The 25,422-nt window shown below is 42.4% G+C and overlaps 2 protein-coding genes and 1 long non-coding RNA gene across 4 annotated transcripts in view; 2 read left to right on the top strand and 1 right to left on the bottom strand.

The window, feature by feature from the left end:
- Window positions 1–10,194, top strand: part of HERC5 (HECT and RLD domain containing E3 ubiquitin protein ligase 5) — a 42,632-nt gene extending 32,438 nt beyond the window's left edge. The window contains exons 18-23 of the mRNA XM_082611638.1: window positions 224–390; window positions 5,266–5,332; window positions 6,181–6,251; window positions 8,487–8,670; window positions 8,754–8,856; window positions 9,916–10,194. Coding sequence (XP_082467764.1) covers window positions 224–390; window positions 5,266–5,332; window positions 6,181–6,251; window positions 8,487–8,670; window positions 8,754–8,856; window positions 9,916–10,121 — 798 coding nt within the window. The 3' untranslated portion in view covers window positions 10,122–10,194. The remainder of the gene's footprint in view (window positions 1–223; window positions 391–5,265; window positions 5,333–6,180; window positions 6,252–8,486; window positions 8,671–8,753; window positions 8,857–9,915) is intronic.
- A 3,740-nt stretch (window positions 10,195–13,934) lies between these two features.
- Window positions 13,935–16,480, bottom strand: LOC309809436 (phosphatidylinositol N-acetylglucosaminyltransferase subunit Y). 2 transcript variants are annotated; one of them, XM_082630495.1, is made up of 2 exons: window positions 15,694–16,082; window positions 13,935–14,866 (listed from the first exon to the last, which is right to left on the bottom strand). In XM_082630495.1, the coding sequence occupies exon 2, from the start codon at window positions 14,629–14,631 to the stop codon at window positions 14,416–14,418; it is 216 nt and encodes a 71-aa protein (XP_082486621.1). In that variant the 5' UTR covers window positions 14,632–14,866; window positions 15,694–16,082; the 3' UTR covers window positions 13,935–14,415. The 2 variants fall into 2 exon arrangements, with proteins under 2 accessions (XP_082486621.1, XP_082486620.1); XM_082630494.1 differs by lacking the exon at window positions 15,694–16,082 and adding an exon at window positions 16,189–16,480 and having other exon boundaries at window positions 14,590–14,866.
- Window positions 16,481–16,755: 275 nt separating this feature from the next.
- LOC309793783 lies at window positions 16,756–25,151 on the top strand. The gene is made up of 3 exons (XR_014291947.1): window positions 16,756–16,822; window positions 19,363–19,557; window positions 25,068–25,151. It is a non-coding gene; the product is annotated as an uncharacterized lncRNA (long non-coding RNA).
- The last annotated feature ends 271 nt before the right edge of the window (window positions 25,152–25,422 follow it).

Genomic DNA, 25,422 nt, shown 5'->3' with positions numbered 1-25,422 from the left:
CACCCCCATACTATTAATGCTTTCAGTAACCAAAACTGTGGCAGGGATTTAAATTGACTTAATAATTGAATATAAACCCTAAGTATTCTTATCTCAAGATCTTTGGTTTTAATTGGTGATTTGATTTTGTGAAAGGCGAGAAATGGTTTACCTAATATAAATATTCCATTGTACTGGTAAAGATTCATAATACGTTAAGGTTTTTTTTTTTTTCTCTTTTCAGCCTAAATTTGAGAAGAAGAGATATTTCTTCTTTGGGGTTCTGTGTGGTCTCTGCCTATTCAGTTGCAATGTTGCCAACATCCCTTTCCCACTGGCTCTGTTTAAGAAACTTTTGGACCAAGCGCCATCATTAGAAGACTTGAAAGAACTCAGTCCTGTTTTGGGAAAGTAAGTTAACATAGTTCCTTTTTCAGAACCCTGTCTAACATATATTTAGATAAATATTTAAGCACACACATTCCAATAGTATTTTCATGTTCAATAGTAGCATTTTGGGTATTTTAAACTGATTCTAACTTTGTCAAATTGTTAGATAATAATTTAACTTTCTAAAATTAAGAAAAGTTGGTTTTTCGTGTAGCCAGTCCTCACTGTTTGCATTAACCTTTGGTTTATTTGAGTAGAGACAGTCATGACAGAGCACAGGTTACACCTTGGTGCAAAACCTGCAAGTGATGCTTATTTTATTTCATTTCATTTCATTTATTTATTTATTTTAAAGAGACGTGTTTTCCAAAGTTTTGTTTTTTTTTTTAATTTATTGATTTTTGGCTGTGTTGGGTCGTCGTCGCTGCGTGCAGGCTTTCTCTAGTTGCGGCGAGCGGGGGCTACTCTTCGTTGCAGTGCGCGGGCTTCTCATTGTGGTGGCTTCTCTTGTTGCGGAGCACGGGCTCTAGGCACGTAGGCTCAGCAGCCATGGCTCACGGGCTTAGTTGCTCCATGGCATGTGGGATCTTCCCGGACCAGGGCTCGAACCTGTGTCCCCTGCATTGGCAGGCGGATTCTTAGCCACTGTGCCACCAGGGAAGTCCTGATGTTTACTTTAGAAGTTGTTTTATGTCATCGTCTTTAAAATGAAAACTTATTTCTAAGTTAAAAGACAAGCCACCACCTCACAAAACATATTGGTAACATATAATAGAAAGGGTTAATATCCCTGCTGAGTAAAGTGTTCCTGCACATCCATAAGAAAAATTGACAGAGTATACAAGAAAGTAACCTACAAGGGAAGCAATAGACATGGTTCATAAATTAAGATGATCGTGGATAATCATAAAGTAAGTGATCATGGAATGCATATTAAAGTGAGAGGCTAATATGGACTTCACATTGACAGTGGTTGGAAATACTGATGATGTGTAGTGTCAGCAAGGATTTGGGAAAAGGTTCACTCTGATTTCAAGAATTGTGAGTGGAATTGTGAATTGGTAACTCCTTGCCAGCGAGCAGTATGGCAGCACAATGTTCCCCCTTGTCTGCAGGAGACGCGTTCCAGGCCCTCCAGTGGGTCCCTGAAACAGTAGATAGTACCGAATGCTGTATATACCGTGTCTTTTCCTATACGTACATACTTAGGATAAAACTTTATTTATAAATTTGGCACACGATGAGATTAACAGTAACTGATAATAAAATAGGACAATTATAATAATATACTGTAATAAAAGTTACATGAATGTGGTTTCCCTCTCTCAGGATGTCTTACTGAGGAAATCTAATGCCTTTTCCATCCTATCTAAGCACTTATCAGGCACTGTGGCCATAACTTTTGCAGTTTGAGGTGCAAGATCAAACCAGCATGAATTTCTTTTTTCTTCTTTACAGTTTCCCAGATAGAAGATTCTTTCATACTGTAGATCCTAGCAACCTCAGCATCTGATTTTTTCTTTCCTTATTAAGTTGAGAACTTTCACCTTTTCACTTAAAACATACAGTTTATGGCTTCTCTTGGGCCCATCCGAATTGCCAGCATCACTGCTCTTGCTCTTTGGGGCCGTCATTAAGTAAAATAAGGGTTGCGTGGATGCAAGCACTGTGATACCACAGTGGTCATGAGGCAGCTACTGAATGACCAACAGGTGGGATACGCCCAACAAAGGAATGATTTGCATACCGCACAAAGAGGGGTGGTGTGAGACGGCATCGTACTGCTCAGTACAGCCTGCAGTTTAAAACTGATGAATTATTCTGCAGTTTTCCATTTAATATTTTCAAATTGCAGTAGACCACAGATAACTGAAACTTTGGAAAGCAAAACCATGGCTAAGAGGGGACTACTGTGCTTAGAATAAAAAAAAAAAATGTTTGCTGCTTTGACCCAGTAATTCTATCTCTAGACATTACACATTCAGAAATAGGCAGTCATGCAGATATGTCTGCTCATGCACATTGTATTAGATAGTTTATAATATGTAGACTACCTAGGAATTAATGTTTTTCGTATACTTATGCAATAGAATACTATGGGGATTTCTAAAAGAATGAGAACAGTAGTATGATTCTGTTATTATTATTACCCCTATTTTACAGATGAGGAAACTGAAAGGGAAGGAAGTTAGGTAACTTGCCCCAGATCCCATAGCGACAGAACTAAGGTTGGAACACAGACACTGGCTCCAGAATCCAACTATTAACCGTTACACTTACGATACTAATAAGATAAGGAAAAAAATATTGAAAGCACCAAATTTGGAAAGGAGTAAGATAAATTTGTTATTTTTTACTGAAAACATTGAAAATGACATAAATAACGCTTATGCCTAAGAAGATTTAATAAACTAAATAACTTAATCTACATAAACTGAATAAAGACCACTAAATCCATATTAGCATTTCTCAAACTTTTAGACTTAAGACTCGCTTAAAAATTAAGAGAGGACCCCAAAGAGCTTTTACTTATATCGGTTACATTTGTCAGTGTTTATAATATTAGAAATTAAAAGTGATAAATGTTTTAAATATAGGAATACACGCTCATTCTGTTAGCTATCATGTAGCCTCTGGAAAACCCTGTTCTGTACTCATGACAGAGTGTGAAGGAGGCAAGTAATATCTTAGTAGTAGTATGAAATTAGTTTTGACCTTGTGGACCCCCCTGTAAAGGCCTCGGGGATTCCCAGAAGTTGTTGGTCTTGGTTATGCTTTGAGAATCCCTGATCTCTATATTCAATAAAACTCCTATTTGAATCCCAGCAGGCTTAAAAAAAAAAAAAGGCTGATTTAAAATTTATATGGATGAACAAGGGGCCAGGAATAGCCAAAAATAATTTGCAAGGTGAATAAGAATGGGGAACTTGGCTTACCGGATATCAAGAGTCATTAGAAAGCTGTATTAATTAAGGCAGTATGATATTGGTGCAAGCTTTCCAATGGTACAGGAGAGCATAGAACCTGACCCTTATACACATGGCACTTTGTTAGAGGTAGTATATTAGATCAGTGGGAACAGAAGTACCGTTCAATTAATGCACCTGGGAAAAAAATGAGAACAGATACCTTACATCACGTAATAGAATCAACTCTGTGTGGATAAAGGACTTAAATATTGAATGCAACGATGATGAAAATATGGACAGTTATCTTTCTCACCATTGGGATTTCTCAAGAAAGACATAAAAATACCAACATTAAAGGAAAGATTGATAAATTTAACTGCAATAAGATGCAAGAAGTTCTCTGTTCATCAAGAGATACCTTAGCAAAGAGAAAAGATACTCTTCAAACTGTAGATACATGTATAACATTTTGGGGGTGGTAGAAAAATGGGATAAGGGAGGTACCCCCATAGGTAGGTATAAGATACTGGCAATGTTTTAGTTCTTGTTTGGGGAGTCAGGTTCACAGGTGTTCTTCATAAACATACCCATAAATAAGCAAATGTGCTGTACAGGGACATATGAAGACAGAGTATCTTGAACCAAGTTTATGATGAATCCAGTTTTGTCAGCTGAGTTCGCATTACTTTCCCTCAGCCCTCCAAAAGCACACTAAAACATGGTCTGTTTTTATCATGATACCATAATAAAAGATCCAGCATTTTAGAGAATTCCTTGGCGGTCCAGTGGTCAGTACTTGGCACATTCACCGCCGTGACCTGGGTTCAATCAGTGGTCTGGGAACTGAGATCTCACAAGCCATGTGGCACGTGGCATGGCCAAAAAAAAAAAAGGGATCCAACATTTTGGCACAATATGGTAATAAAAAATCCAGCAGGGAAAAGGAATGAACTTGGATTCCACCTTCTCCCAGAGGTCTTCCCCGATGACACGCATCCCTTCAGAAGGAGTTAACCAAGCTCTCCCAAGTTGTACCCGTACCATTTACATCGTTCCTAGCTGCACGTCTCTGACAGCACTGTAGTAAGATTTTTATCAGCGTATCTTACCTATAAGTCTCAGGATTTAATCAATAATAACGTCTTACTCTCAGCTTTACGTCCCTTATCCCTGCCGTACCAGATACTTAATAAATGTTTGTTGAATGAATAAATGAGTGAGGGAGCACATAATATAGTATGCTGTGTATTACTTTAAAAGTATTTATAGGGACTTCTCTGGCAGTCCAGTGGCTAAGACTCCGCGCTTCCAGTGCAGGGCATGCAGTTTCGATCCCTGGTCGGGGAAACTAAGATCCCCCATGCCACGTGGCCTGGCCAAAAAATGAAAAATTAAGAAAAATAAAAGTATTTATAAAGGTGGAAATACAAAGACAGGCTGCTGTCTATTCTGATGTAACCTCTGTTCTCACAGTTGCCTTGAAACAGTTAAGGTGGTCAAATTTCAGGTCTGTCTTAAGCTTGAAGATATTGGGACGGGAGGTATAGAGAAGGTCCTTTGACCCACCCACTCCTAAAAATTTCAAGTGATACCTGATAATTAAAAGGAAATCGATTATTCTGTAAGTAATGTTTATTAAAAGCTTAAAGAAAGGTAACACCAGTGTGAATGAGTTTCAGAATCAGTAAGCATGTTAGTGATCCTTTTCTGAATAGGAACCTGCTGCCACTGGGTAATGCAGATAGGGTGGAGGGAAGAGAGCTGGGAATTGTGTGAGGAGCCTGCAGAATTGCAAAGAAACCTCCAAATCTCACACTTTCGGCTGAGGTCTGGCCCGAGTTAGACGCTCAGTACACAGAAGCAGGTTCTGTGAACTGAACCTGACCTCCCACCTTGGGAATAAGCGTGCCCTTGACATTTATTTCAGATGGTGTTTCTAGCCATCATGATTATTGACATCTAAAGAATAAAATCATTTGTTCTTTAGGAGTTTGCAGACACTTCTGGATGATGAAGGCGATGACTTTGGAGAAGTATTTGACATCCATTTTAATGTGAGTAACAGTAAAAATCAAATTACAGCTCATATTTAATCTGATGAACCATTTTTATACTTACCTTTAATAAAAAACCACACTGAATTAAGCTAGTACAAAAGGTGTTCTTCCTCATTTTTCATGAGCTGGGTGTATCAGTTAGATTTTACTAAGTAACAGACAACGCCTAAACTTAGTGGCTTAAAACAGCAGACACAATTCTGTGGGTGTCTGGACTGGGCAGACTTGGCGGGCTGCCTGGCCCACAGTGGCCTTGCTTACACACCTGGTGGCCAGCAGGCTGGTTGGCTGAGGGGGTGTCTGCTGGAACAGCTGTCTCTGTTCTGGTGACCTTTTATCCTCCAGTAGGCTAGCTGAGGCTTCTTCACGAGCGGTCGCAGGGTTATGGCGAGTAGGAGATGGCAGGCCCCGGCACACAAGCTGCTCTTCAAGCTTTTGCCCCTGTCAGGTCCCGTCGGCTAAAGTACTTCACGTGGCCACACCCGGACTCAGGAGCTGAAGCAATAGACTCACTCTCTTGATGGGAGGTGTTGCAAAATCACATTGCGTACATACCAGAATGGGAGGAATCTATGGCCATTTTTTGCAAATCTACCATACTCGGTCTGTAGTGTGTAAAGTGAATACTGAGGTATGGCAATTGTCCAATTAATTTATTCAATATGATCAGTTAAAATAGATAATTCAAGTTCTTTAAGAAACTTATTTTTCGTTTTGCATGATAACAGTGGTAATTTTTTACCACCTTGCTGGTTTGAGGAAAAGAGGTACGCTCCAAAGTGTTTTTGTTGACAGTAGATTGTTCGGGATTCTCTTCGAGATACTGAGTTCATTTGTGGTTACAGGTGCATTGGGACAAAAATGATGTAGACTTAATTCCTAATGGAAGTCACATAACTGTCGACCAGACTAACAAGTAGGTACAAAGAAATGAAGTATTTGTTTTGTTTACACACTGTATTTATTTCACTGGGCTCTAAAAATTCCTTGTAATTATTGTTTTCCTTTCTCAATCATTTTCCCAAAAGGCAGAGAGTCAGTTTATGTTGTATGTATGTGTGTCTCCTAGGGTTTGTATGCTGGCTGGGAAGGAAATGGCTTTCTTGGAGAGGCCTTCCCTCATCTTCCTGTCTAGGATTATACCACTGACCTCTCTCTCTTACCCAGCTTTACTTTTTCTTTTCACGTCACACATTACCTACCTTTAGGATTTTTGCTTGTTTCCTTATCAGTGTTTCCCGTAGCTCTGAGGAACTGCATGATGGCAGGATCTTGGTCTGTCTTGCTCACCGTTGTTTATCCAGTGCCTAGAGTTGTCCACAGTGGTGTCTGGTCCATAGCAGGCGCTCAGTTTTGTTAATATTATTTGATGTTACTGTGGTATCTTGACTTCCCAATACTTCATGGGATGCCACTTAAAGCCATAGAGTTTGCGATTATAGAACGTTCCCCTGATAGTTGGTCAGAGTGGCAAAGAAATATCTAGTGAGCATTCTTTATTTTTAAAAAACTTTGTATTATAATATAACATACAGACAAGTTCAAAATTATAAGCATTCAGATTAAGAAATAGAACATTTCTAGCTCTGGTATATTTTATGATTATACCCCAATTTGTCCATAGTATCATTGATTGCCTGGCCCCTTTCCCTGAAAGAATTGGCAAATGTGCCCAGAGGCAGAAACTGCAAGTTAAGTGCTGGGCTCACCTCAGGGAGCTTCCCTTGTCTCTTAGTCCAAAGGCCTCTTGAGTCTTGACTTAGATTTGGAAACCTGGAGCTAGATGTGCTTTTGTATATTACCTGGGTTTTTCTAGTTCTTATCGCTGGGAACATTTGCTCCGAGCTACTCCATCCTAGCTAGATATATAAATCCCCTCTTTGTTTGTGTTTAAGCACAAATAATTACTCACTCTGACAAATTCAGACAATACAAAAGAGTATAAAATAGGAAGTTTCCCCTGTCTCCCAAGCCCATTCTCCAAAGACAACAGGGACGGTTTTATTCTTCCAAAATTTTTCTCTTCTTATCTGTCAGTTCTCTTAACTGTGTGACTTTGAGCAATCTCGTACCTTCACTGTGTCTCAGTTTCTTTTCCTCTTTACCAAAATGCCATAAGAACCTGCCTTGCAGAGTTTTATGAAGATTAAATTAGACAATACATGAAAAAAACAGCTGTAACAGTTCATGGCACATGGTAAGCAGCCAGTTATTAGATATTCTAGCTCTTACTTTTTTTTTTTCTGCTTTAGAATATTTTATTGGTATCCTTTTGATAAGACCAAGTAAAGGCCGCCTACTTCATTTTGGCCCCCAAATTTCTAGGCAGTCCCCTCCCCCCATCCCCCAGAGGTTGACAGCTGCTCACCTGGGTTCATGCAGGAAAGATGTAAAGTTCCTAGGATCTGTCCAGCACCAGATGGAGGACCTCCTTTGTGTCAGCAGAATTCACAGCACCCAGGTAGAAGGCACGCTGCCCTCCACTTCTTGTCCCAGCCTGTTGTTGCAGTGGCAGGAACCATTACCTGGGCATCCCAGCCATCCCAAGAGCACTTCTCCAAGAGGAGAATCCCAAGCCTTAGGCCTCCAGTCACCAGGCCAGCCCTGAATCTCTGTGAAGGGGCACTGCCCCAGCTGGACTTGCAAAGCTCTCGTGCTTTATTCAAGAATAACGCGCCAGGGCTTCCCTGGTGGCGCAGTGGTTGAGAGTCCACCTGCCGATGCAGGGGACACGGGTTCGTGCCCCGGTCCGGGAAGATCCCACATGCCGCGGAGCAGCTGGGCCCGTGAGCCATGGCCGCTGAGCCTGCGCGTCTGGAGCCTGTGCTCCGCAATGGGAGGGGCCACAGCAGTGAGAGGCCCGCGTACTGCAAAAAAAACAAAAAAACAAAAAAGAATAACACACCGGTAGATGTCTCAAGCTCCCTCGTGGCACTGCAGACCCTCCTTCGAGAATCGGGGCTGCACACCGGCAACTGTGCAAAGATGGCGCAGGTGGCTGCCTTCCCCTTGTTTGGGGAAGGTTTTGCAGCAGCTGCCAGGCGGACCCCAAGGCCACTGTCTCTTCTTTATTTTTATCGTCCTTTTCACCCCCCCCTAGTTTTGTTCAGGATATTGCAGTAACCTGAAATCATTTTTTGTTTCATTAAAGGAGAGACTATGTTTCTAAGTATGTCAGTTACATCTTCAACATCTCTGTAAAGGCAGTTTATGAAGAGTTTCAAAGAGGATTTTACAAAGTGTGTGACAAGGAGATTATTGAATTTTTCCATCCTGAAGAACTCAAGGATGTGATTATTGGAAATACAGATTATGACTGGGAAACATTTGAAAAGGTACATCATAAAGGCCAAGTGGTTTGAATTAAAATTTTGTTTGTTTGTTTCCTGAATATTTTTTTTTTTGCATTTTTGTCTAGAATGCACGTTACGAACAAGGATACGACAGTTCACATCCCACCATAGTGATGTTTTGGAAGGCTTTACACAAACTGACTTTGGAGGAAAAGAAAAAATTCCTTGGTGAGTATTGTATCGGGAGGAGATCTATACTCTCATGTCTTTTCTGTGAGGTAAGGAAATCTTGTGTGTCATGGGTACCATCTGCAACAAATCATACTGTCAGAGCTACTCCTAGCCCAGTGGAATGTCCTGGAATGCCAGGTTGTCCCAACATCAAAAAATAAATGTTAATATAGGTCTTTCTCCTGTCATTTTCAATTCTGCCTTGCTTCTAAACTTTTCTTTGAGCTAAATATTGAGGCTTCTCCTGTAGTCGGTGTCACCATTCAGTTACCCAGCCTCTGTGGGATGAGCCAGGCTGTGTACTGTCATTTGTCTCCACTACTTTACCTCACCTTCAGACCTTGAGCTCAGTTTTATGCCTATTTGGTGCTTTTCCTGAGACCTGTCTAAAGACTTCCTCTCTCATTTTCTTACTCAACTTCCTTAGCTTATTTTTGAGAAACGTTTATCTTCTTATTCTTTTTTCTGTGGATAGCATGGGTGTTGGAAAGTGTTCAGACTTCTCCAGAAGCCCAAAGTGTTCTAACTCTCCAGTCTTAGCGCTTATAGGAAATCTTTGTTCCAGCCAAACAGTCCCCTTGTCTGTACATTCTGGAGCCCACTCTGCACCTCCCACCTCCAGCTTTCTCCTTCCGTTCCTTGAACCTTCACCTACCTCCTTGTGGCCTCTCTGTACCTTTCCCTCCTTTAAAGGTTCAACTTCATTCTGAACTCCCGGTCATCCCAGCCTGATTCTCTCTCCCTGCTCTGAACCCCAGCATTTACACTCAGAAGGTACTTAACTCCACGGCACCTTGTTTGCTGTCTTACACCCTTTTATTTTTCTCTTGCCGTTTGTCTTTTCCTGCTCAAGAAGCTACTATTCCCAGGCAGACTGCAAGCCACTTGCGGGCAGTGACTGTGTCAGACTTTGTGCTAACAGTGGTCCCCAATGCAGTCCAATGTAGGACTGCACAGGGGCCCTCAGTGAGTGTCTTTAAATGTCTAAACACATTTTCTCTCTGTAAATTTTGGTCTCTGTGAAGCAGGTCACTCATTTTGATTCTTCTTTTTTAGTGTTTCTTACAGGAACGGACAGAATTCAAGTAAAAGGTTTAAAGAACATGAAAATAACATTTTGCTGTCCTGAAAATTTGAATGAGAGAGATCCCATAAAGGCACAGACGTGTTTTAGTGTCCTTTACCTCCCTAAATATTCTACAATGGAGAGAGTAGAAGAAGCGCTTCAAGTAGCCATCAACAGCAACAGAGGGTTTGGCTGACTCTACCCCTCACTGTTCCCCCCTTTCGGGAAGTATTTTCAAAAATAAAATTAACTCAGAAATTAACATAAAAGTCTTGCTGACTGTTCAATGTGTTGACCTGCTTTTTTAGAATGGCTGTTTTTGCACGTAAGATGTATTAGTGGTGATACCGATTAGGCTGTTAAAACAAGGTGACCCTGAAACCCAGTGCATCAAGTGAGACAGAAGGGATTTTTTTTACCTCATGAACGTCTGGGTAGTGTGTCCAGGGGCTGAAGTGGTGGTTTCTCCCTCTCAAACTGCTCTAGTAAAAGTCACAAATGACTTTCTTGTGGCAAATTTCAATGGAGACTTGCCCATTTCCATCTTAAAGATATTTATTGCATTTGAAAGTGTTGACTACTTTCTCCTCAGAACTCTCATGCACTGCTAGGCTTTCTTTTTCCTTGGCTGCTTCCTCATTTCCTTTGCGTGTTTCTCGTACACTCCCTTGACCTAAAGTGCTAGCGTAGGCGTCTTTTCCCACTCTGCACGTCCTCCTCGTCGCCGTGGCGTCAGTTATGACTTCCATGCTGATGGTACCCAGGTCTCTCTGTCTTTGCCTGACAGGAGCTGATAGCGAGCCCAGCACTGCAGCCGTCTTTCTACGTGGCCTGTGTCTACCTGCATGCCTCTCAGCTCCTGCATCGCAGCGTGTTCAAGCAGAAGACGGCCGTTTTCCTGGACTCAGCTTGGAATGGTACCACCGATCCCTCCTACGGCCATCTTCCCCTCCTCCCTCTCCTTCACTCCCTCCGTTAAATCAGGTTTTGACGATTCTACTTCTCATCTCCCTCTAAGCCCACTGCCAGTGCTTTAGTTCAGGCTCTCACCATCTGTCCCATCGCTGCAGTTGTCTGTCAGCTGGCCTCCTTGTATCTAGACTGTCCGGTAGAACTTTCCGTGAGGCTAGAAATCTAGATCTGCGCCGTTGAATAAGATGGACCCCTGCTGTAGATAAGATTTAGCTGTTGAAGAATTTTGAAGAGAGAAAACTTTGGTTGGTAGTAGTGGCAGAAAAAGTGTAGAGCTGTGCTGTCCAGTGTATGGCTATTTAGCTCAAATGAGATTTAAAATTCCATTCCTCAGTCAGGCTAGCCACGTTTCAAGTGCTCAGTATCTACGCGTGACTGGTGGCTACTGTATTGGTGCAGATTTGAGCACGCGTCACCCCAGGGGTCCATGACGCACGAAACCTCTGCAAGTTTGCATGTGCTTTTTTTTTTTCCTTTTTCTGGGAAGAAGATCCATAGTGGGTTTTTTTTTGTTATTTGTGGTACGTGGGCCTCTCACTGCTGTGGCCTCTCCCGCTGCGGAGCACAGGCTCCGGATGCGCAGGCTCAGCGGCCATGGCTCACGGGCCCAGCCGCTCCGCGGCATGTGGGATCTTCCCGGACCGGGGCACGAACCCGTGTCCCCTGCGTCGGCAGGCGGACTCTCAACCACTGCGCCACCAGGGAAGCCCGAGCCATAGTGTTTATCAGCTGCATATATCAAAACAATTTTAAAATCAAACAGTAACGTCCCATCTCGTTAACACTGTTATTCTAGTTCCCAAATCCATCCCGACGTGCCTCCTGGTCTCCCACCACGGCCCTGCATACACAGTGCACCACATTCTTGTCGTTTGTAACTGGCTCAGTTTCCTGAACAGGCTGCAGTCTCCTTCCTGTGTTTTCACACATGGATTTTCTTCTGCCTGGAACCCTCTGCTCATCCCACCCGTATCCCTCCTGCTTCCTCACCTCCTGTCTTCAGTTCCGCCTCTTCCTCTGTCTGGGTTATTCCCAGTCGTTTCTCAGGATTCACTGCAGCTGTCAGGGCTGTCTAGTAGATGCCATGAGAGTGAATTAATAAGTTTGTGGAATATGGCTACCTAGCTCAGAATTCCCCAACTACAGTCTTCTTTCAGTTTCCTTCCAAGAGCTTAGCTGCCCGTGGTCCCAGGAGTTAGCTGAAAGTGCCACCTAGTGGCTTACGCAGAAGAAGTGAGACTCTACTCTGGCTCTTGGCTGTACCATGTAGTTTCTTATTTCCTGCCTCACTTAAAACTCCCACCAGGTCTGTGACAACTTCCACGTCACAGATGCAGAGTCTGAAGTTGAAAGAGCCTTCCTTAAAAGCCCACGCTGCGGGAATGGAAGAAAATGAAGAGGGAAAGTAGGTCATGACAAGTCCTTTCTTGCTCCCTCAGGGTGGAAAATCCCCACTTAGAAAGCTGGTGGGAAGGAGTTTATTCACAAGGTGGCTAAAGATGGTCCCCAACAGGGATGCGGTGAGGACAGTAGGGAAGATAGTCTTGCTGAGAGGCTCTGGGGAGGCAGGAGGTCCCTGCCACTGTGGAGTCAGCTAATTATCGGGGAGGAAGAGCGGGGAGGAGTCCCAGTCAGTGAAAGAATCAGGCCGTGTATTTCTCACGGTGGGTTTACAGTGCGACAACGGTAGGTGGTGAGGTCATGATGTATGTGGCGTTCTGTAACGGGAAACTGGTGCAGGAGTCCCCGTAATGGACAGAAAGCAAGGATGATGTGCTTTTGAGGAACTCAGGAAAGGAACATGAGACTGTTGGAGAATTCCCAAGAGAGTGTGTCCTATCTCGGGGTCAATAGAAGTGGCATAACGTGGTAGACAAAATTCAGCAGGCTGAAGACCTACATTCCACTGTTGTCCGTGTCTCTGACTAGCATTTGACTCCAGCAAGTGACTTGGAACCACTGAGCCTTATACCAAACATACAGATACTCTTTTTCTGGGGGTTTTTTGGTAACAGCTTTATTGATATACAAGTCACACAGCATATAATTCAGCCATGTACATTGTACAACTCAGTGGATTTAGTAGTCACAGAATCGTGCAATCATTGCCACAGTTGATTTCAGAATACAGTGCTTATCAGCAAAATTCTTTCATTTACACGGACCATAATGAGATTTAGGGCAAATTAAAAAGGAAAATAATGCCATTTCAGGGAATGATGGGTACCTCTATTGTCTTCCATGTTATTTGTATATTGCCATAGAGGAGGGTTGGGTTTTTTTTTGCTGCATTGGGTCTTTATTGCTGCGCACTGGCCTTCTCTAGTTGCAGCGAGTGGGGGCTACTCTTCGTTGCAGTGCGCAGGCCTCTCATTGCGGAGCACGGGCTCTAGGCATGCGGGCTTCAGTAGTTGCAGCACGTGGGCTCAGTAGTTGTGGCATGCAGGCCCTAGAGTGGATGGGCTTCAGTAGTTGCGGCGCACGGGCTTAGTTGCCCTGCGGCATGTGGGATCTTCCAGGACCAGGTCTCGAACCCATGTCCCCTGCATTGGCAGGCGGATTCTTAACCACTGTGCCACCAGGGAAGTCCTTGCCATAGTTTTTAAAACATGACTTGTACTACAGTATATACATTGAATTAATGCAACAGGAAACACATCCAACCTATAGGTCTCCTATGGCAGGAAAATATACTGAAATGTGCCTCAAAACGTAGCCCTCAACTCAACAGGACACAATCATCTATTTGCAAATCTTTCAACCCCACCTCTACCTCCAGAGGCACATACTTTCCTGGGAAATTATTCTCTTTTGGCTATCATGTGTCTCTCTAAATATTCTAAGTTAAAAATTTAGAATATTTTACATTTTCTCTTCCTTAGAATCACACTCTAGTGACCAAAAGGGATAAAAACCCCACAAAACTACAAATCGTTTTATGGAAAATGTCAGTATCTTATTTTCTTATTATTAATGTAAGCATGTGATGCCAAAGAAATGAAGGTAATTTTACAAACTCAGAATTTTGGCAAATCCATGAAGTTTCCATTTTATTACAGTTTTATACCACATTAGTTCAAATGCATTTCTCTACAGCTACTCCAACAGAGCGCCTCTGGAATTATTTCAGTCATCCTTAACATGTGACTTTACCAGACTCTGAATGTAAAATAAGCATATAAGATTTCAAATTAGTAACTTTTAATCATGAATGGGATAAGAAATAAAGTCATGAGATGATGGCTGGGGCTGTTAATTTCCAACAAGACACTTTGTTGAAATGTTTCTCCTGATACCTCAGGTATAAATGAGAACCTTCAAACAACAAGGGTAGAACCAGAGTACAGTAAAGAAGCCTCTGCAGCTTAAGCCTCCCCTAGTCCTAAACCTCTGACAGAAGCTAGGCAAAGCATCCTTCTTGCACATTAAGTGGGTGTCCAGTATTTCCACGTAGCTGAGCTTTCAGAGGCAGACACTCAAGCCTATCATTAGGATATGCCATCTTGGCTCTGGTTGTATTAATTATGCCTGAAGAGTTTAATACCCATCCAGGTCCAAAGGTGGAAGAACACATAAACGGGTACGGTAATCGGCAAGAGCAGGCTGTAAAAGCACAGGCTGGTCGTGTTAGTGCAGCCCTGTGGGAAGTTTTCTTCCACAGAGGCCGAGTATAACAGCCCTGCTAACGAGACCAACGGAATAAGGACAGTCAACACAGGAAGAGACAGAAACATTCTTCTCCACTTATTACCCGCCACTCTGACTTTTTAAAAGGTGGATGGTATTTAGAAAGTTTAGTTGTGTGTGTGGTCGTTTTTAAGTGTGATCTAATGCTGCTCCATTTCTTCTTGCTTCTTATTTTGATGTGTCATCCTAGCTGCCTGTGGAATCATATTAGGAATCCCATCAATAATCGGATAGGCTATTCCTAACTCTTCGTTAATCAATTCATTGGTCGATGCTTCATATCTGAGGGGGAGAAAGAAAAACAAAATGAATCGTGGAGAACAAAATGCTTGGAAGAGCTTGATGTTCAATAAACAGTAACATGTAGCCAGTTCTTAACATAAAAGTTAATCCCAGAAAAGCAGAATTAGACTGCTTTTCATTCTAAAAGCAGTAATAGATCATCGAACCACTTCTCTTAGAAAATGAATCTCTTAATTGTTCCCATTTTAGTCCGTTTCTCTCATTTTCTTTTTCACTTTATTCCCAAGCCATGCCTCAGTTTTTTAAAATACCAGTCAGAAAAAATTTGCCCTTTTCATCCAAATCTTCCTTCATTACTTTTTTCAACCCCCAAACAACCCCCCTTCATTTACTACTGGAACAGACCCTAGAGGAAATGTCAACTTCTTCATTTTAGAATACATGCTTAATAGGGCAGCGTTATTGATCCATTTAAAGGAAGCCACTGAAAAATCGAAACACAAAAGTTTGAGAGAGAGAAGAGTGCAGAAATGAGGAAACGTCGGAACGCAGCGTATCTGCAAGTGAGCTGTTTACACAATTAGCTAAAAGGGAGATCACATGGTAATTTCAGGGTTTAAGAAAACTGAGTGAGTCATATGTTCGTTATGAGAAAAACCCTGAAAGAGAAATGAAAAAGATAATCTGCCACCCCAAGACTACCGCTGATGCCATTTCGGTGTTTCCTGGTGTCAGGGTTCCGAGTCAGCAGCCTGGAACGGTAGAGTGTTCATCCTAACGACTCTACGTTAAAGGTTAAGAAGGCCTTTACAAAAGCCAGCTAGTCAAGAACTGAAAGCCAAAAAAAGGCGGCACCCCCCGCTTACATGCTTAAGGCCGTACACGGCGTTCTCACAAGACTCTGGAGGCCACTGCATTTTTCATCGTCTTGGCTTAAAAATCGGAACGTCGTGGACTAGTCTTGAGTCCTACGAGCTCATAAACCCGGCTCTCCGTGAGAAACCCTTTGGGTCCTTGTAAGAAAATGCGCCAATGCTCAAGCCCCGCCCGCGGGCCTTCCGAACGATTCGACCCGCCCTGGGGTGCCTGGAAAAATGCATTTTTAAAAAGGTGCCCGGGCGATTCTAAGGCGCGGCCAGGGGAGAGCCGACACGCGCTCTGGCCCGCGCCGGGGAGTCGGCGGTTCGGTTTGGGAGGCCCCAGGGAGCCGGCGGGCCCCGAGGCCAAGGAATGGCAACCAAGAACATGCCCGGAGTGACCTGCCAGGGCTGCTCGGCGGCGGTCCACGGCCTTGCGGTGCACCCGCCCCCCTCCCCGCGACGGGAGGCCGCGACGGAAAACCCGCCGCAGGCGAACCTCACCGGAGCGGCTTCTTGGAGAGCGGGCACACCAGGAACTCCAGCAGCGCTGGGTCGAAGGCGCGGGGCGGTTCCCGCGTCCGCTCGCTCTGGTCTGGGGACGGCCGCGACACCGACGCGTGCACACACCTCTGGGCGACCGCGGGCGGCTGTGCGCGTATCCCCCGCAGCGCTGAGGCGAGCCGGCCGCAAACTCCGCGCGGCATGGCCTGACAGCCCGCAACCCGGCCCCTGCACGCCCGTGACCACCCGCGCCGCTGCAGGCGCTGCCCGGGAGTCCAGCCCCAGCAGCCAAGCCCCGCCCCCCCGGTGCTCGGGAAACGCTGCCCCCGAGAGGTGGAGGCTAGCGCTTTGGTTCCGAGGACGCTCCGGACCCGACTGCTTTTGCCGCGACACCGCTCGGTAGTTGAGAGCGCGGCGTGCAGCCCGGGCTGCTTGCAGCTTCTCCTGCGCATTTGCAAGTTACAAACAAAACCGATGCTTAAGGTGGGGAGGGGGGCAGGGTGTCTTGAGTTTTCACCAGAGCTTATCGCAGGGTTGCCAGGAAGCCAGTGGCCAACTTCAGAGTCACACAGTGTTACACTTGGACCTACGTGGTTATCACCAAAATGAGGTTTCCAACACACTGTCCTGTTGGGTATGTTAAAAACATTACTTTGTTTTATGTAAATCTTTACTATACCACAGTTCCTGTAGCATCGTTTAGACTTTTTTTCTTCTCCTTTCATTTAAAAACATTTAAGGACCTGAAAAGAATGATTTAGTCCTCTTCACCTCTGAGATGTCCAGATTCTTACCCTGTGGGACTCATCGTGAACTCAATGGCGTAATAATAATAGCGCACCTAATTTGCTTTTATAAATGAGCTTGGAAACAGCAAGGACTCTCAATAACAGCTTCTATTCGTTAAATGAGTGATCCATTCAAGGATTTTTCGCCCCCGGTTTGCCTCTGACTCTCCAAGAAAATGATGCACGTTTTATCTCTTTCTTACAGTGTAGTAAATAAGTGCTTGGGCTCTGGGGTGCGTAGTTTACTAGTTCCATAACTCCAGCAAATGACCTAACTACTCAGTTTCCTTATCTGTGTAATAAGATTAATAATTGCACCTACCTCGTGAAATTCCCTCCTGGGGATTAAAATGTGCTAATGCATACAAAGAGCATTTAGAAAAGTGCCTGGGACAAATTAATGCTCAGTTAATGTTATCTACTTTTATTTTCTCTATTCTTCCTAGTTCAGTATACTAGGAGATTCTTTGTTAGTCATCATTCTTTTCCCTTTGTTTTGCTAAATGTTGAACCTTTTCTCGCGTCATTGGTCTTTATCATTTCACACTTTGTGTTCCTCGGAGATAGGGATGGGAGTGAGGAATATAGAGGTACAAATACAAGATGATATATTCAAATTTCTCTTGCACTCAACAGTGTAAAAGTTTGTTTGTTCACTCTATTAAAAAAAATCCACTACATTATTTGATGCTTTTTGTTTACTAATGCTGAAAAGATTTCAGCATAGGCAGTTGTCAGGAATGTAGCCTCAAGAGGGCCTATTGTAAAGTTCCTACGTTACTTTCACATTATTTCCTACTAGGGCAGTAGTAGGAATTAATTTTTCAGGTGTAGTTAGTTGATACCTAGGGAAGGAGTGAACTGTAGGAAAGGTAAGTTTCAGCGAGGTATGGGGACACAGAGCTGAACTTCTGCTGGCACTGAGTGGGCCCAGGCCAGGCTGGGCAGGCCAGAACCTTGGACCCCTGTGGGGTAGGGCCAGACACCCATGCTTAAGACAAGCTTCATTAGCTTCATCTCACCTCACCTGGCTGATAGATGAGTATCAGCTGGGTTTTCTAACAAGTTATAAATAAATTAGTTTCAGTTTGCATCCACATAAAAGGTTTGAAGCAGATCAGTTTAATTTATATTAGTATTGGGGAAAAATGGAGACTAACAGCAAAATATGGAAAATATCTTCAAATTTATAACACCCCAATCAACATCCAAGTTTTAAGGAACATGTGAGTGTGTGAAGTATTAGTCCGAACCATATAAGCGTGAAGTTGCAAAATGTCCCTACACAGCCCTCGCTAATTAAGAAATCTAACTCATTTCTGCATGTGGTATACTAAGCTGAATGTAGGTGACAGGGCAGAATTGTAAGGTAGGCCTTTTTTGACTGTTGGCATGGCTGTGATCTTTCCCATCGCAGAGCTCTGGGCTCACACCATATTAGCTCTGTGACCTTGGGAAACTCTCTGCCTCAATCTTCCCATCGGTAAAATGGTATAATAATAGTACCTACCTTGTTAGAGTTGTTGAAGGGATTAAATCAAATAACACAAGTGAAGTGGTTAGCCTAGGGGCTGGCACAGAGTACACATTTAAAGAATGTTATCAGAGCAGCAAAATTCCTTATTGTGGTGAAGCTGTAGAAAACTCCGATGAAAAAGGAAAGCACAAGGTACCACTGGAAACCTTAATTTTAAGTGACATGGAATTTTTAGAGTTTCCAATGTGGATAATATTGAAACACAACTCTTGGGTTATTATACACATTAAGTGAGTTAGAAATCTCCAGGTAGAGGGGAGGCTAGAATATATATTTTAATAAAGTCCCATGAATACCAAATTTGGGGCGTTGGAATTTGGGAATCTCTGATTCAGAGAGAGAAATTAAAATCACTTTTCCACTAGATGGCGTCATCAAATATTTGAACTAACATTTATTCCTGCTTGTACTTTTCTTTCTGTGATTACAAAGATTTGCTTTTATTTTGCCAGTTGTTTCCTTAATTTGATGACATCTATTTTAGGAACAAAAGTCACAAAAATTTTATTAATAAATTAAAGTTGTGATGAGTTCCTTAAAATCAAGAGTCCAAAGGATAAATGCACAAAAAATATGAAAAAAATCACAAAAGAGAAAATACAGTTGATCAATAAACACATAAAAATATTCATCCTCCATAGTAAAGTAATGCAAATTTCAAACATCAAAGAAGTTTCCATTTCTCACCTATAAAAATTGTAAATATTTTAGAAGTGTAATTCTTAATATTTGCCATTCATTTATTAATTTATTGAATGCCCACTATGTGGCAGGAACTGTCTAGATTAGTCAGAGCTCTCCAGCAAAACAATTAATTGGGTGTGTATATGTATATATATCTCTATATAGGGTTTATTATGAGGAATTGGCTCACATGATTATGGAAGCTGAGAAGTCCTAAGATCTACTATCTGAAAGCTGGAGACCCAGGAAAGCCAGTGGTGAAGTCCAATCTGAATCCCCGAAGGCCTGAAGGCCAGAGTGCATGGTGTAAATCCCTGTCCAAGGGCAGGAGAAGACAGATGTCCCAGCTCAAGCAGTCAGGTAGGAAGCAAAGGGCATGAATTTCTCCTTCCTCCATTTCTTTGTTCTATTTAGACTTTCAGTGGATTGGATGATGCCTATCCACATTGCGGTGAGCTGTTTTACTGAGTCCACTGATTCAAACGCTAATCTCATCTGTCCCTCACAGACATACCCAGAAATAATGTTTAATCTGGGCACCCCTTGGCCCAGTCTAGTTGACACAAAAGGTTAACATCCCAGTATCCTAGCGGCTGGAGCTATCCTCTGGACACACCATTATACAGTGTTAAAAATAAAAACTCATCACAACAATACCAAAATTTTTATTACATATAATAAGTGAAAAAAAGCAGGACACAAATTTTATGCATGAGTACAATTATTGTTTAAACCAAAACTTAGGAATAGGAAAAAAAAAGAATAAAAACCAAATATTGCACAATTTCTCCATCACTTACGGCTGGGTAACAAAGTGAGTCACCATGTGAGAGATTCTGATTCCAGAGGATCTGAAATGTTATCTTTTTTTCTTTTTTTAATAAATTTATTTATTTATTTATTTTGGGCTGCATTGGGACTTCGTTGCTGCGTGAGGGCTTTCTCTAGTTGTGGCGAGCAGGGACTACTCTTCATTGCGGTGCGCGGGCTTCTCATTGTGGTGGCCTCTCTTCTTGTGGAGCACGGGCTCTAGGCACGGGCTCTAGGCATGTGGGCTTTAGTAGTTGCAGCACGCAGGCTCAGTAGTTGTGGTGCACAGGCTTAGTTGCTCCACGGCATGTGGGATCTTCCCGGACCAGGGCTTGAACCCATGTCCCCTGTGTTGGCAGGCAGATTCTTAACCACTGCACCACCAGGGAAGTCCCTGAAATGTTATCTTTGATACACATAATAAAGGTAAAGAAATGGACATGCAATTTTTAATAATGGATACTTTGTTTCTTTCCATGTCCACTAAATAGATGTGTCCATTTAAAAAGTATTAGTTTGAAGGGGTGCTGCTTTGTCATACTGCCCCAGGCACCAATGTCACTGGCTAGCCCTGCTGTACAGCGTGAGCTGTGGATCTCTCTTTCCTTCTCATCAACCCTGCTTGGTCTAGGGCACCAGCACATCTCCCCTGTGGTATCCCAGTAGCCTCCAGCCTAATCTTCCTGCCTCCAGACTCATCCCTTCCATTCATTCCCCCCTATTGTTTTCCAGTGTGATTTTTCTGAAAATCAAATCTGCTCAGACCATTCCCTGGCCTAAAGTCAATATAGCAGTCATCCCCTTAGGCTCGGGAGATCCGTTCCAAGAACGCAGTGGAGGCCTGAACCACTGCATAGAACCGAATCCTATATACACTATGCTTTTTCCTATACATACATGCCTATGATAAAGTTTAATGTACAAATTAAGGCACAGTAAGAGATTAATAATAATAATAAAATAGAATAATTTTTGCAATGTACTGTAATATAAGTTATGTAAATGTGTCCTCTCAAAAAAAGAAACCAAGTATTGGTTGTCTTTAGGTGGTTGGAATATTACTGACTTATTCTTTAATTGTTTCTCTCTTTTAAATTTTTTCTTTAATAAAATAGTTTTAAACTATAAATATTCCTGGTTAATATTGGAGGTTAATCATCGATAGATGTGTATTTTATTTCAAAACTATTGATTCAGTTAAATTAATATTTATTGAGCACTTTCTATGGTCTCAATAGGAGGTAAAAAGAAAGGTATAAAAGCGTAAAAGATATGATCCCGATTTTCAAGAAGTTCATAATCTTAAATGGAGTAAACAGCCTAGGATAAAGTTAACTAAAAATCCTGGTTTATATATGATGCATTTTTTGTGTATTTATTCAACATTTGTTGAATTTATATTGTACATCAGGCATACAAAGGAGGGAGTGATACCTGTGCCTGATGGAAGGGTTGGGGGAGTATCAGTAAGTATGGGTCATGTAGCACTGTCAAATTATTTACTTAGGTCTCAGGAGACACTCATTTAATCCCCTTTTATAAACTCTTTTAATCCATGAAAACAAATTTAAATTTTGCAATGAGGATATAGAAGGTTGCTGGCAGAGATGATGAGCCATCAAGACTCTATAACTGTCAGATTTCAAATCTGATTACAAAAATGGCCAGGTTTGGAAAATTCCCTGGTGGTCCATTGGTTAGGACTCTGCGCTTCTGGGGCAGGGGGCACGGGTTCGATCCCTGGTCAGGGAACTAGGATCCTGCAAGCCATGTGGTGCGGCCGGAAAAAAAAAAGGCCAGGTTTGATCTTCAGCTTAAAAATTCAGCATAATTAGGATGTGAACATACGAAATGAGGAATAGTATTTCTTTTTTTTTTCTAAATTTTTATTGGAGTATAGTTGCTTTACAATGTTGTATTAGTTTCTGCTGTACAGCAAAGTGAGTCAGCTATACATATACATATATCCCATCTTTTTTGGATTTCCTTCCCATTTAGGTCACCACAGACCACTGAGTAGAGTTCCCTGAGCTATACAGTATGTTCTCATTAGTTATCTATTTTATACATAGTATCAATAGTGTATATATGTCAATCCCAATCTCCCAATTCATCCCACCCCCCCCTTCCCCCTCGGCATCCATATGTTTGTTCTCCGTGTCTGTGTCTCTATTTCTGCTTTGCAAATAAGACCATCTATACCATTTTTCTAGATTCCACATATATGCGTTAATATACAGTATTTGTTTTTCTCTTTCTGACTTCACTCTGTATGACAGTCTCTAGGTCCATCCAAGTTTCTACAAATGATCCAATTTCGTTCCTTTTTATGGCTGAGTAATATTCCATTGTATATATGTACTACATCTTTATCCAAGGAATAGTATTTCTTGAAGAGACTCATCACCACTGTTTTGTTCTTTAAAATGTTCTATTTATACATATTTCAAAAATAAGAAGTCATTAAAACTATGTGTATCAGAAAGGAAGTGTCCAGATAAGCAACTCCCCATAATATTAATTTGTCTGTTTAGAATAAAGGAAATCAAGGAGAAATGGTAGGAAGTTCTTTCCAACTTGGCTTTAAATAGGAATAGTAGTAGTACCCGTCTGTGCTGGCTACTTTGGCCCTCTCAACCGCCATTTCACCCGCCTATATGTGTGGAGAAGTTGGAAAGCTGAAAGTACATTTTCCAGACTCTCTTGCAGCTAGGGTTGTAGATATGCAGTAAGTTCTGCACACACATGAGATTTGAAAGGGAGACAGAAACAAGCTTCCTGCAGCAGGGAGAGCTGAGAAGCAGGTTCTGACAGACACAAGATTTGCATGGGTTGGATCTATGTTGCCCTCTGGACACATCTTCTCGAATATGAGGCAGCTGTGGCAGCAACAGAAGTGGTAGCAGCAGCAGCTTCCTGCCCAGTGGATCACAGCTATGAGGCTATGACCTTAACACCAAAACTCCAGAGCAAGCCCCCTATTTCTGCTGTTCCAACGCTTCCAATGGATTTATAAGCATGTACTTCCCTATCTTAAATTCCTTTATACTGGAAGTACCTAAAATAATTTATTTTTCCTATCCTGAGCCCTGAGTGATAAATTATCCTAGAGCGTTGATGAGAATAAAATATTAAAATATATGTACGGCTTCCCTGGTGGTGCAGTGGTTGAGAGTCTGCCTGCCGATGCAGGGGACACGGGTTTGTGCCCCGGTCCGGGAAGATCCCACATGCCACGGAGTGGGTGGGCCTGTGAGCCATGGCCGCTGAGCCTGCACGTCCGGAGCCTGTGCTCCGCAACGGGAGAGACCACAACAGTGAGAGGCCCGCGTACCGCAAAAAAAAAAAAAAATATATATATATATATATATATATATATATATGTAAATCACTTAGAATAGTACCTGACAGTTTGTACTCAATACGTGCGAGTTATTTAAATTTTTATTAGGGAGATGAGTTCAGGCTGAAAAGAACAGTCTTAGGCCCAAGGTTGAAAAGTATGGTTCGAAGGCCAAATCGAGCCCACCACCTGTTTTCATAAATAAAGTTTTATTGCAACACAGCCGCTATCATTTGTTTACATGCTGTCTGTGGCTGCTGTTATTCTTCAAGGTCACAGTTGCAACAGAAACTGAATAGACCACAAAGCCTACAATATTTACTATCTGACCCTTTACAGAAAAGATTTGCTTACCTCTGATCTGAACTATCAAAAAGAATGAGGGGGCTTCCCTGGTGGCGCAGTGGTTGGGAGTCTGCCTGCCGATGCAGGGGACACGGGTTCGTGCCCCATTCTGGGAGGATTCCACATGCCGCGGAGCGGCTGGGCCCGTGAGCCATGGCCGCTGAGCCTGCACGTCCGGAGCCTGTGCTCCTCAACGGGAGAGGCCACAGCAGTGAGAGGCCCGCGTACCGCAAAAAAAAAAAAAAAAAGAAAAGAAAAGAATGAGGAGTACAAGGACTGGGGGGCATTCATGAAAACAGTCATCCCCTTGATACAGAGTTGTCATTTTGGGGGAAAATAGTTTGGGAAGTTTTCCTTCTGCAAGGGTTCAAAGTAGAGCATTGAAGAGTGGGGGAAGATACTGATTATACGTGCAAAACTCTGATTTTATCAGTAAAATTGGAGGGATAAAAGGAGGCAAAACCAGTGTCACCTGAGGCCTCAGCAAGTAATTTGGTAGTGCTCACAGTACGACCCCTGCCATTTCCCAAGGTTTTCCTCTGGATCATGCAGCCCAGCTTGGAAAGTGACCACGTGAGAAGCAGGGTAATAAAAGTCTATGTTACCTCTTTCACACCCAGCCGGTTGTGAGTTCTTACAGTTTGTTTCTTCATAAATACTCTGGCATTCACCCACTTTCATCTTCATAGTCACTGTTCTAATCTAGGCCTCAGTAAATTTAAAACTGTGGTTAACTGAATATAGTTCTAAATTCCTTGTTTTTAAATTTTTTCTCGTTTACAATTCCAATTTGAAAAGTTTCTCCTTTTCTTTCTCATTGGCAACTTTGCCAAAAATTTCACAAAAAGAAAAATTATTTATGCTTGATTTATATTTATTATTTTTCAAAAGGCTCATTAACACATCATAGTCACCCAAAGTCCATAGTTTACCTTAGGGTTCACTCTTGGTGTTGTACAGTCTATGGATTTGGACAAATGTATAATGGCATGTAACCACCATTATGGTATCATATGGAGTATTTTTACTGCCCAAAAATTCCTCTATGCTCCACCTACTTCTGTTTGATTTTAAAGTTCTGTGTGTTTTCAGTTTTAACTAAGTTTCTTAGCTTTTATCTCTTTTCTTTTTTTACTCCTTTTCTCTCTCTTTCTACATCCCTCCCGCCTCCCTCCCCCTCCCCACACTTCTTTCTTCCTCACTTCCTTCCTGCTGCTGGATAAATATGATCCATATAATCTGACAGTGCTTTTCAAACTTGAATGTTCATATGAGTCACATGGGAATGGGAATCTTGTTAAAATGCAAATTCTAATTCAGTATGACTGAGATCATACTGAATAGGCAGCTTGTAATCCTCATTTCTTAAAAGCTTCCAGGTGATGCTGCTGAGTTTCAGACCACACTTTGAGTAGCAAGACTCTAGAACAGTGATTCTCAAACAGATGATTTTGGCCTCCAGGGGACACTTGGCAATGTTGTGGAGACATCTTTGACTGTTACAGCTGGGGTTGTGCTACTGGGTGGAGGCCAGGGATGCTGCTAAACATCTTACTATGCACAGGACAGCCCTCAGAACAAAGAATGATCTTGCCCCAAAGGTCAACAGTGCCAAGGCTGAGAACCCTGCTCTAGAATGATCTTAAAATTTGTAAGTACCCGATGTGTATCTTCTGTGACTCTAACAGGTGTTTTTGAATTTTGGGGTTGGGGGTTGGTGGGATAAA

The sequence above is a fragment of the Mesoplodon mirus genome (genome assembly GCF_964341445.2).
Source record: "Mesoplodon mirus genome assembly, chromosome: 2".
NCBI lineage: Eukaryota > Metazoa > Chordata > Mammalia > Artiodactyla > Ziphiidae > Mesoplodon > Mesoplodon mirus.
The sequence above is the reverse complement of the archived record's forward strand: the minus strand, read 5'-3'. Positions and strand labels throughout refer to the sequence as shown.

Bases quoted from the DNA above. Each gene is read 5' to 3' on its own strand.
- LOC309809436 (XM_082630494.1), bottom strand. From the start codon at position 16,391: ATGCCGCGCGGAGTTTGCGGCCGGCTCGCCTCAGCGCTGCGGGGGATA. The intron at 14,867-16,188 runs GTGAGGTTCGCC...TCTCCCCCTCAG, and splicing joins CTCTCCAAGAAGCCGCTCCG to ATATGAAGCATCGACCAATG.